This window comes from Amblyraja radiata, chromosome 3 (assembly GCF_010909765.2).
Source record: "Amblyraja radiata isolate CabotCenter1 chromosome 3, sAmbRad1.1.pri, whole genome shotgun sequence".
Taxonomy (NCBI): Eukaryota; Metazoa; Chordata; class Chondrichthyes; order Rajiformes; family Rajidae; genus Amblyraja; species Amblyraja radiata.
Window position 1 is genome coordinate 114,981,155 of NC_045958.1, and position 13,021 is coordinate 114,994,175.

At 47.0% G+C, this 13,021-nt stretch overlaps 1 protein-coding gene across 1 annotated transcript in view; it reads right to left on the reverse strand.

Annotated features, from left to right (window-relative positions):
* The window catches only part of ankdd1b (ankyrin repeat and death domain containing 1B), a 78,710-nt gene that overhangs the window by 13,218 nt on the left and 52,471 nt on the right, over positions 1–13,021 (reverse strand). Inside the window, exon 13 of the mRNA XM_033018632.1 lies at positions 900–1,101. Within this exon, the coding sequence (XP_032874523.1) occupies positions 900–1,101 (202 nt within the window). The remainder of the gene's footprint in view (positions 1–899; positions 1,102–13,021) is intronic.

Below are 13,021 nucleotides of genomic sequence, written 5' to 3' on the forward strand. Positions count from 1 at the left end.
TTTCCGCTGGTAGACTAGAAATGCTTGAAAAACACAGCGGGTGAGGCAGCATCTATGGAGAAAAGGAATAGGCGACGTTTCGGATCGAGACCCTTCTTCAGACTTGTCGGGGGGGGGGGGGAGAGAAAAAGAAAGGAAGTAGGCGGAGACAGGAGGACTTGCGGGAGAACTGGGAATGGGAGGGGAAGGAGGGAGAAAACAATGTTCATACCGCTGGGATGTAATCTACCCAAACAAAATATGAGGTGCTGTTCCTCCAATTTGTGCTGGGCCTCACTCTGGCAATGGAGGAGGCCCAGGACAGAAAGGTCAGATTGGGGGTGGGGGGGGGGGGGGGGGGGTTGAGGTGCTGAGCAACCGGGCGATCAGGTTGGTTAACACGGACTGAGTGGAGGTGTTGGGCGAAGCGATCGCCGAGCCTGCCCTTGATCTTGCTGATGTAGAGACGTTGACAGGTAAAACAGCGGATGCAGTAGATGAGGTTGGAGGAGGTGCAGGTGAACCTCTGCCTCACCTGGAAAGACTGATTGGGCTGGCTGGTTAGCACGCAACAAAAGCTTTTCACTGTACCTCGGAGCACGTGACAATAAACTAAACTCAACTCCCTGCTTATAGAAACATCGAAACATAGAAAATAGGTGCAGGAGGAGGCCATTCGGCCCTTCGAGCCAGCACCGCCATTCATTGTGATCATGGCTGATCGTCCCCTATCAATAACCCGTGCCTGCCTTCTCCCCATATCTCTTGACTCCACTAGCCCCTAGAGCTCTATCTAACTCTCTCTTAAATCCGGAATGGAAGAGTGCAAGGAGGGAGGAAGGAAGAGAGAATAGAGTGATCATTTATTTAACTTGTAATTCATGCTTCAATTTGTGCATCTGATTCAACAGATATCCCACCTATCCATTGTTCCTCTATTGCCTTTATTTGACCCTCGGTGAAATGCCACTGCATGGCAAGCCTCTTCCATTCCTTTGGCTTGAGGTCGTGGTGGGCCATACTCCAGAGGGTGGTGCGGAGTTGGCTTGTCTGGGTGGTATGGTCCTGCTTGAATGTCAATGGGTAACTGCTTGTTGGGTTTGGAAGTCGACCTTCGATGACCTTGAAAATAAGAAATTGCAGTACATCAGATGAATGCCAAAGAGCACTACAACCCAGACAGTGGGACATTCGCCCCCACTTTTGATATTCCTGCATCATGGTGTAATTTCCATGTTGCAGGATAAAATTTGGGAACATTCCTGGGCAAGAAAGCACATTTAAATATAAGGTCACGTGCATAAGTCATAGGAGCAGAATTAGGCCATTCGGCCCTTCAGGTCTACTCTGCCATTCAATCATGGCTGATCTATCTCTCCCTCACAGCCCCATAGTCCTGCCTTCTCCCCATAACCTCCGAAACCTGAACTAATCAAGAATCGGTCAATCCCAGCCTTGAAAATACACAATGAAGTGGCCTCCAATAAAATATTATTTCACGCAATCCCCGCAGCACTGAACTGCAGACGCAGTTAGCTCATGAAAATGAACGTAAAAACACTGGGGCAGCACAGTGCTGCAGCTAGTAGAACTGCTGCCTCACAGCGCCAGAGACCTCAATTCGATCTTGGATTCAGGTGCTGTTTGTGTGGGCGTTGCACGGTGATGGCTTGAATTTCCTCCGGGTGCTCCAATTTCCTCCCAATCCCAAAGGCGTGTGAGTTTGGAGGTTAAATGGCCCCTGTAATATTGCCCCAAGGGTGTCGGGAATGGGGTAGCATAGAACTAGCGCGAATGGGTGATCAATGGCCATCATGAATTCAGTGGGCTGAAGGGCCCCTTTCCATGCTGTATCCCTAAACTAAAACTGAATTGAAACAATGAATGATTAGAATTACGGTTAGATAATAGCAGGCCGGAATTTGTAATCAGTGCCAAAGTGACTGCATTTCATCTGACTTCAGAATTAACCACAGCCTTGCCTCAGGGGATCTGAACAAAGACAACAGAAGTTAGACACAAAAAGCTGGAGTAACACAACGGGTCAGACAGCATCTCTGGAGAAAAGGGATAAGTGATGTTTTATATCGAGACCCTTCTTCAGACTCAGAACAGGACTGGATGAATCCCTCAAAACAAGGCGAAACAGGGCCTCCTGGAACAGAATTAGATTAGTATCGAGATACAGAGAAACAGGCCCTTCGGCCCACTGAGTCCAAACCGACCATTGATCGCCCATTCACACTAGTTCTATGATATCCCACTTTCTTATCCGCTCCTTAAGGGCCTGTCCCACGAGCATGCGACTCCATGCGGCAAGCGCAACCTAACGTGGTCGCTTGAGCCGTACGGCCTCGCGGGGCCGGTTCCCACTTCGATCGCCGGAGCCGTATGGAGTTGTGCGGAGCTGGTCCCGACATCGCGCGGGGCCCTGAAAAACTGACCGTGTTCAAAAACTCCTCGCGGCAACGGCCTGCCGGCCAGCAGCCGCCTCAACGTCGTACGCACCGCCTCGACGGGCATATGCAGCATCTCGACGCCGTACGTCACGCGCGGACTTCGCTCAAACTTCACGTCACACACTCGACCTCCGCGCGGCCCCCGCTTCCGGTTTGGTCGCTCTCACTGCATGCAGGCGCATACTGGTGGGACCAGCCCTGTACAGGGATCACTCGACCTCCGCGCGGCCCCCGCTTCCGGTTTGGTCGCGCTCGCCGCATGCAGGTCACATGCTCGTGGGACAGGCCCTTTACACATTAGCTAGCTACCAACCAAGTGACAGGTTGTAATGGCAAATTTCCAACTCTTCCAGTGTCCAACATTCCTTTTCCATTACTACACAGGTAAGTAGGAGTGATCTTACGCAGACCACAAAGAAAAGATCTTCCAGTCATTATTTCCAGTTTATTTGGTTCTTTATTGAAGTAGTTGTACAAACAATGAGATGAACATACCAGGTTTTCCTTATGCTGCACACAAGTTGTAAAGCCTGTTCTCCCCGTCTGGTGAGAACTGTGTACCCTCTATGCCTGGTCTGATCACTTCCTGTCCGCTAAGCCCATATATCTACGCCCCTCTGTGCATCTAATGACCGCCCCCAAGTGCCCGAAACCACACTGCAAGATAAATCTAGACAAAATAATATAATATGCCAACAGTAGCTAGCCTAAACTTAAATGGCTCTGACACAGGTAATTCCTGTAATTAAGCAGTTAGCTGTTGGCAGGTCATTCAACTAGGTCACTCGACCTTTGGATAGATCTTTTTTTAACCTCAGACAAGAATGTTGTGTTTCCCACACCACAGTCACATAAACTCATCACAACCATAACAATCACATTCCAGTTCAGGTTCTCAAAGTGGCATCAACCTAAAATGGTGACTGTCATTCATTTTGCACAGGCATTACCTGCCTGCGAAGGTTTTTATATATCCACCTTAAAACTGAAGTGGGTTTCAGAAGGTGTTATGCAGGGCGAATAATACCGCGTTAAGCTTCAGCCCTGTATATTTCCAGTCATGTTTATCAAGTCTGGGTAAGTATCTGAAAGGGCAGCGTTTGCAAGGCTATGGATAGTGGGTTGGGAAGAGAGATTCATAGAATTGTTCTTAGATTCAGTTTAGTTTCATTCAGTTCAGTTAAGTTTATTGTCACGTGTACCAAGGTGCAGTGAGAAGCTTTTGTTGCATGCAATCCAGTCCGCAGAAATAGCAATCAAGCTATTTACAGTGTATTGTATAGATACATGATAAGGGAATAATGTTTAGTGCAAGGTAAAGCCAGCAAGCTCCAATCAAAGATAATCCGAGAGTCACCAATGAGGTAGATAGTAGTGCAGCACAGCTCTCTGGTTGTGGTAGCCTGGTAACAGCTGGGAAGAAACTGTCCCTGGATCTGGAGGTGTGTGTTTTCACACTTCTATACCTTTTGCCCGATGGGAGAGTAGATACGGGCTGGATGGGCCAAATGGCCTCCTCTGCTCCAGCCATTACATGATTCTGTGATTACAATGCAGTCAGTTGACTCCACATCTGGCTAGCTATCGGTTCATAAGATTATAAGATCATAAGCGGTCGGAGCAGAATTAGGCCATTCGGCCCATCCAGTCTACTCCGCCATTCAATCATGGCTGATCTATCTCTCCCCTCTAACGCCATTCTCCTGCCCATAACCTCTGACACCCGTACTAACCAAGAATTTGTCAATCAATCTCTGCCTTAAATATATCCACTGACTTGGCCTCCACAGCCATCTGTGGCAAAGAATTCCACAGATTCACCACCCTCTGACGAAAGAAATTCCTCCTCATCTCCTTCCTAAAAGAAAGTCCTATTATTCTGAGGCTATGTCCGAGACTCTCCCAACAGTGGAAACATCCTCTCCACAAGAGGTTGTATCATTTTATGGATGAAGATTGCTTGTGAAAGCAATACTTTGCCTGGTTGATTGGGAACGGGCAGCTCCATTTTATCTGCTCACCCAGAAGAGAAAGTTATAATTACACTTCTTCTAGGCTGTCGCCACATGGTCGCCTGTATGGTCGTGAGTCGTCTCCTCAGTCGCACAAAGAGTCGTAGCGTCTTTCTGATCGCCGCTGGATTTTCAACACGTTGAAAACATTTCGGAGACAGTCGGCGACAGTGGGTTTGACGTTAATGAGCGTAGCTTGACTTCTCCTGGCGTAGGTGCTGTCGTAGTTGTCGCCAGGATAACATAGATTGTCGCCAAGTGACGTAGGTTAATTATTTTTCTTAAAGTAATAATTCTATTTTTAATTTTATGTCGAAAGGGGGGTCCAGTCGCCGATTTTTCAGCGACCTGCCACGACTATGACAATCGCCGGTAGTCGCCTAATAATAGTCTAAGTGGGATGGCCCTTTACTCTCTGTATCCCAGCGACAATATAGCTTATACAAAGCAGTTTAATTTAATCACAACCTAAGGGGTAACTTTTTTTACACAAAGGGTGGTGGGTGTCTGGAACAAGCTGCCTGGACTAGTGAGTTCTGAGCTATAGGCAGAGGTTGAGTAGGCTGGGACTCTATTCTTTGGATTAGATTAGATTAGATTATTTAATGACCTCACAGTCAAGTTGGTGGAATTCAGGTTCAGTACAGGATGTTACAAGGTAGGCTGATTCCCGTCAAACATAACATAAAACACAACATCTTACAATATACAGTACATGCATGGGGAGGATATGTGCTGTTATCATAGTGTGTTCAGAATTCGGATTGCGTGTGGGTAAAAACTGTTTTTAAATCGAGATGTCTTGGCGGACAGTGAGCTGTAGCGCCTTCCTGATGGCAGCAGGTGGAAGATGTGGTGAGCTGGGTGGGAGGGATCAGAGATAATTTTCTTCACCCTTGACACAGACCGTTTGTGATGGAGTGATTCTATTGATGGAAGGGGAGTGCTGATGAGGGGTGATCTTATAGAGGTGTACAAAATCATGAGAGGAATAGATCAGGTTGATGCACAGAGACATACATAGTGAATGGTGGGGCTCTGGAGAGTGTTGTAGAGCAGAGGGATCTAGGAATACAGGTGCATAGTTCCCTGAAGGTCGAGTCGCAGGTAGATCGGATGATCAAAAAGGGTTTTGGTACTTTGGCCTTCATCAGCCAGACTATTGAGTATAGATGTTGAGAGGTCATGTTGCTGTTGTATAAGATGTTGGTGAGTATTGTGTTCAGTTCCGGGCACCGTGTTATAGGAAAGATGTTGTCAAGCTGGAATGGGTACAGAGAAGATTTATGAGGATGTTGCCAGGACTAGAGAGTCTGAGCTATAGGGAGAGGTTGAGTAGGCTGGGTCTCGATTCCTTGGAGCGCAGGAGGATGATGCGTGATCTTATAGAGGTGTATAAAATCATGAGTGGAATAGATCAGGTAGACACACAGAGTCTCTTGCCCAGAGTAGGGAAATTGAGAACCAGAGGACATGGGTTTAAGGTGAAGGGGAAATGATTTAATAGGAATCTGAAGGGTAACTTTTTTACACAAAGGGTGGTGAGTGTATGGAACAATAGTTGAGGTAGTTGAGGCTGGGACTATCTCAATGCTTAAGAAATAGGTATATGGATAGGGTAGGTTTAGATGAATGAGGGCCAAGTACGGGCAGGTGGGACGGGTGGAGCATGTTGGTCGGCATGTGCAAGTTGGGCCTGAAGACCTGTTTCCACACTGTAATAGATCCAGCATCCGCAGTTCCTTCCTACACATACTGACCAATGTACCTCTACTCCATTGTGTACATTGGACTTGTCGATTGAACAGATTTGCTACAATGCTGAGAACTATATTCTAAATTCTGTATCTTCCTCTTTGCGCTATCGCACTTGAGTTTGGCTTGGTTGTATTTATGTACCTAGGGTTACCAACTTTCTCACTCCCAAATAAGGGACGAAAGGTCAAAATACGGGACAAATTCCCGACGGCAATTCGTTGACCGACTCTGCCGTGGCTGGGTGAATGATGAGTTTGCCCGGGTACTGGACTGCACACAAAGCCCAGCCGGCGGGCCAGCTGAGGAGTTTTGGCCCGGGCCGCGTCGCGTGCAAAGTCCGGCATCCCGTCCAACTCATGAACAGATGATCGGCCATGAGAAGGAGGGGTGGTGGTGTCGGCGGTAAGCGAAGATCCGAAGGTCGGACAGCTGGCCGGGCTGCCGACTGATGGGGCCACGGGCGAGGCGCTGCTGCTGCTGCACTCCATGGGCTGCACTACGTCGGGACGGGTGAGGCGGAGCAGGACGCGGCGCTCCGACCCGACAGTCCCCTCGACCCAAGTAGTAGCAGTCAAATACGGGACAAGGGCGGTCCCATACGGGACACACCAATTTAGCCCAATATACAGGATGTCCCGGCTAAAATGGGACGGTTGGCACCCCTAGGTATATCTGATCTGTTGGGATAGTATACAAACAATGCTTTTCACTGTATCTCGGTACACATGATAATAATAAACCTAAACCACATTTATCTTTGGTTTTAAAACCATCACCCCTTCCTACATTCCTGCAGAGGTTAGTTGGCTCAGGAAGAGCCTCGTGTTCCTTTTATATCTTCAAACAATTCCACCTGGAGCCAGCAGATCAATTAAGCCCAGCCCAGCCTTCTAGTTCAATTACAGAAACCAGATCTGACCTGTTTGAAAGGATCGAGACAACTCTGTTCTTTCACAATATATTTTATCAGCTGCACCAAGATCCCAAATGCCCTGCAGTACACACACACCACCACTTTAGTTCGAGACCTGAAACATCACCCATTCCTTCTCTCCGGAGATGCCGCCTGTCCCGCTGAGTCACTCCAGCATTTTGCATCTTTCTTCGGTGTAAACTAGCATCTGCAGTTGCTTCCTCCACTACTCACCATTTTAGTTTATGTTTAAAGACACAGGCACTTCAGACCAATGAGTCCATGCCGCCCGACAATCACCCAGTACACTAACACTGTCTTACATGCTGGGGACAATTTACAATTTCACCAAAGCCAATTCACCTGTAAACCTGTACATCTTTGGAAAGTCGGATGAAACCCGAAGAAAACCCACGCAGTCACGGGGTGAACGTACAAGCTCCGTACAGACAGCACCCGCAGTCAGGATCGAACCCGGGTCTCTGGCGCTGTAAGGCTGCAACTCTACCGCTGCGCCACCGTGCCGCACAACTATCTTCTCTCATACTTTTGGATTATTTTCAAGTGCAGGAAAGGGACTTAAAAGTTCACACTACCTCAAAATACTGGCTTGTGGTATCCAGATTGATCTTTATAAAGTCAATTATCTGATACACTTGAGGCAAATGTATGTTATTGTTCACTATCGGTTGTATATTAATAGATATTCAGCACTGTGTCTGTATATCTTCAGTATAAACCAGCATTTGCAGTTCGTTTCTACACATTTCTGGTCAAATCCCTTCTTTAGACTGACCCTTCTTCTTCTCCAAGCTGGTTACCAAGCTCTCAGATCTGGGTCTCTGCGCACCCCTCTGCAATTGGATCCTTGACTTCCTCATCCACAGACCAATCTGTCCGTATTGGTGGAAATGTGTCATCCTCGACAACAATCAGCACAATCAGCAACAATCTCAAGGCTGTGTGCTCAGCCCCCTGCTGTACTCACTCTATACTCATGACTGCGTAGCCGGACATAGTACGAACTCCATCATCAAGTTCGCTGACGACACCACTGTTGTGAGATGAATCACTGATGGGGCCGAGTCAGAGTAAAGAAGTGAGATCGACCGATTGACCAAATGGTGCCAGCACAATAACCTGGCTCTCAACACCAGCAAAACCAAGGAACTGATTGTGGACTTTGGAAGGGGTAGGATGGGGACCCACAATCCCATTGATATCCGTTGGTGGAACGGATCAAGAACTTCAAATTCCTGGGCGTGCACACTTCCGAAGATCTTTCCTGGTCCCAGCACACTGATGCAATTATAAAGAAAGCACATCAGCGCCTCTACTTCCTGAGAAGATTACGGAGAGTCGGTATGTCAAAGAGTAGAGAGCATGCTGACTGGTTGCATCGTGGCTTGGTTCGGCAACTTGAGCATCCAGGAGCATAAAAGGATGCAGAAAGTTGTGACCACTGCCCAGTCCATCATCGGCTCTGACCTCCCCACCATCTAAGGAATCTATCGCAGTTGCTGCCTCAAAAAGGCAGCCAACATCATCAAGGACCCACACCATCCTGGCCACATACTCATCTCTCTGCTACCATCAGGTAGAAGGCACAGGAGCCTGAAATCTGTTACATCCAGGTTCAGGAACAGCTTCTTCGCCACAGCCATCAGGCTATTAAACTCTCCAACAAACAGACCATGAACTGTAACAGCCTATTGCACTTTATCTGCTTATTTATGTGTATATTGAGCTGAACTGTTCTGTATTTTTGATTACAATATTCTGTTGTGCTGTAGCAAGCAAGAATTTCATTGTCCTATCTGGGTCACATGACAATAAACTCTCTTGACTTGACTTGACTCTTGATAGGAGCAGAATTTGACCATTCGGCCCATCAATTTTACTCCGCCATTCAATCATGGCTGATCTATCTCTCTTTCCTAATCCCATTCTCCTGCCTTCTCCCCATAACCCCTGACACCCGTACTAATCAAGAATCTATCCATTGACGTGGCCTCCACAGCCATCTGTGGCAATGAATTCCACAGATTCACCACCCTCTGACTAACAACATTCCTCCTTATCTCTTTCCTAAAGGAACATCCTTTAATTCTGAGAATATAGCGTCTGGTCCTAGACTCTCCCACTAGTGGAAACATCCTCCACATCCACTCTATTCAGGTCTTGTGGTCTGTTGCCTAGTATAAATAATAAATTATGGTATTACTCCTTACTGTATATTAATTTGTTGTGCTGTTTCATTAATGTGCCCATAATTTTGCAGCAAGGTGAGCTCTATGCAATCTATGCCCATTTTGAATACAAGGTCGGTGGAGGAAAGTCACCCGCCCCACATGTCTCGGGTGCGTCTGTACCAAGGGTTAACTGTGGCAGAACTTAGATCGGCCACAGTTAAGCATAGAAACGTAGAAAATAGGTGCAGGGGTTGGCCATTTGTTCCTTCGAGCCATTCAATTTGATCATGGCTGATCATCTAAAATAGTAAGATTAAACGAGAACTTACCAGTTTGAAGTTTGATCTTTATTTTATGAGGAGTTACGTTGAGGGATTATGTGAAGAAGGCCGTCAGCCCACATGAGCGTCAATCTTCAAAGCAGCGGTGTGAAATCACAGATAACAGTTGATGAACTGAAATAGTAAGATTCGAAAAAACTAGAACTACCAGCTGATCTTTATGAGAGAGGGTTGGGAGCGGAGGGCACGTAATCCCTCAACGTAACTCCTTATAAAATAAAGATCAAACTTCAAACTGGTAAATTCTCGTTTAATCTTACTATTTTACTTCAGAGTCAAGTGAGTGACTACGTGAAGATTTCAAAGCTCTGTGATTTCATGCCATGGAACGAGTCCATACATCACTCACTGCATCAATTGACCAAGGATGAGTGAACATTAATAATGCATTCAGACATGATATAGATTTAGACATGCTGATGCTTTTTAATGAACAAAATGACAATAGTAACCCCTCTCATCCGGGAGGAAACTATAAACAGAACTAAAAAATAGAGTTGGCAAATACCCCCGGTCTGGCAATGGGTTTGTTATAAAAATGTTTGAAAAGATCGTTCGTTTGACCATCTTGCAGTCGCTAGGATGTGGTCCAGCGGAACGTCCATAACCCTGCTGCTGAAACTGTTGCAGCCCTGGTGGAGTGAGATTTGAAAATGTCAGTGTTCACTCCTGCACAAGCCAGAACTCGTTTAACCACCTGGAGATGGTCTGTACTGATACCTTCTTATGAGGTTTTATGTAACTAACAAACATTGCTAGATCAGTGCCCTTAAGGCTCCAGTGACCTTCACGTATTGTAGTAGATGTGATCACACACAACCGAAGGTCCATGTGGTATGTCCAAAATCTAGTTTGAGACCTGATGCCCCTGGTCTGCTCCGCTTGACTAAGCCATGAACATAAATTGTTATTTCCTCTGCAGATGTAACCATCCTGTCTAGTCGCAGCTTCCCTGCAATCTGCAGTGAGCACGTCCATGGTTCGGCCTAACAATCCGAGCCGCAGGAACAGTCTATTCAGGGTCTGTAAGTCAATGAATTGATTTTCATGCATTGGGTGGTTGCCCGAGTCACGGGCTGAACCAGCAATTCTATGTTAGAAATAACCATATAAGGTTCTATAATAATTCCCAATATCAGTGGGAATTATGGCTGCATAGGCCAGTCACTACAAAAATGACTGAAGCGGCATTTTGCTGAATATTTTGCAACCCGACTGATGAGGCAATATTGAGGAAGACAGCGTAGCGAGCATGCATCTATCGCCACTGCCGTGCCACTTTTTTTTTTTTTTTTTTCCTTCTGTTACTGCAACTGATGATTGAGCCTGGATGCAAACACTCGATCTAGTGTTCCATGGGCCACCAAGTCATTAATACTTAGTGATCCAACATCCATTCTGTTTTGGCATTGGTTTTACGTGATGATGCACCAGTGCCAAATGTGGTTAGGTAAACTATCACCGGATACTTTGACTTGATTGCACCCATGTGATTAACAAATCTATCAACTTGGATTTGAGCATGCAGATTATGCATTTTCGCACAAAACCTTTAACCCATAGAATGCACCTAGTGTCTATAGGTAGTTGATACCATATAACTGAAGAATTGGTAACTCATGCAAATCCCATCACCTCTGTAACGAGAGATGGTATTAGTAATTTCCCATCTTTGAGCACTAGCATCAGTTTGTAATATAACTGCAGATTTTCTAACGAAAGCTCGTGGAGCAATGCTGAATACTGTTCGTCCACCATAGTTAACTTTCATGGAGGTGAATAATGAGACCTACTTACCAGTGTCTCTAACTCCATGTCTCCTTACCTTTGCTGGAGTTCCAGCGAAATTTCATTCGCAGACTCTGTCCATGTTGTCATTTCCATTAGATCGCTGATGCTGCTGACCAACTTTTCTTGTAGTGGCTAGTCCGTCTCAGACGGAGCAGCAATTTTAGAGGCAAAGCACCACTTTCCCTCATGCGATTGTCGTGTATTATGCATTAAGCATGGGACCCCGGCACATAGTCATATTCGGGTTCCTGTTTGGAGTTAATCCATACTAACCTTAGACACTCTTTTTAAAGTGGGCGTAATTGTACCTGAACCAGGTATCACCATCCATATCCTCAATTTGTCTGTGCATGCCTTGTACCAAGCATGTTTTGCGATACCATCTCCCATGGTCTTATAATATATATGGCTCCATTTTCATCCTTTATACATCCGAATGGGAGGACCTATGCAACCTGAACCAGGAGCTGCCTCAGGCATGTGTGCATGTATTTTAGCACCATCTCCATCACTGCGCTCAACCGAGTGGGAGGAATGGCAACCCTGAACCAGGCGTTGCTTCGGGCACACGTGCATACTCCTGTATCACTCTTTCTACCACTCCGTCATTTGAGTGGGAGGAAATTTGCAACCCTGAACCAGGAGCTGCTGCCTGACATGCCTTTGACTGTGACGAGTCGCAATCTTGTCTGGCATAGATGCCCAAGACTTGGCACTCACTCTGAGTTGGGTTTGTCTGGTTGCTTCCTTCAGCAGCCGCCAGGACTAGCTGTGCAAGTCGATGCTCTGTTGGTATGCTCATTCCCCAAACAGGCTGCACGTGCTAGTGACTCCGAATCCTGCTCCTTTCCGATGCCAATGCAGTATACCGGAAGGACTGGACTGCCTCTGGCCCTCTCCAAAGAGAAGATTCGGCAGCTGGACATCGCTGGCCTCGCGCTCCTTAGATAGCGCTGTTCACTGCCGCCACTCTGTAATGATGTGACGTGAGGTCATAGATGCTTACTAAGCTCCAGGTTTTCTGCCATAGGCTGGAAGCCAACTTTTCCTTGCAGCGGCTCCTCCGTTTGCGTGGATATCCATGGCAGATGCCATGGCTGCCATTAATGCCATGGCAGAATTCTGACCTCACGCATGCACTCCAGTATGTTTCATGGACATACTTCTGAATTTGGAGTCAGTCACACACTGACTGCCTACGCTCCCCTCCTCAGAGAAGGAGATATAATGCAGCCCTGTACCAGGCGCTATCGCGGGCCCCGAATACCCGCGCTGATATTACTCCCTTCCTTGGAGTATCAGGTGGAGCATCTCCCCATGAGATGCTCTATCCGGCAAAGAAACGTCCGAAGACGCTCCTGGCCGGACTAGTTCGAAGTTAATCGGCCTGCCGAGCCGATATTTCCCACGGAGACGGATTCCCCGTGGCTTCCGCAGCCGGCGGTCAGCATGTGGATAGGACAGGTTTGGAGGGATATGGACCAAATGTGGGCAGGTGGGATACGTGTAGCTGGGCCGGTGTGGGCGAGTTGGGCTGAAGGGCCTGTTTTCACACTGTATCACGCTATGACTCCAA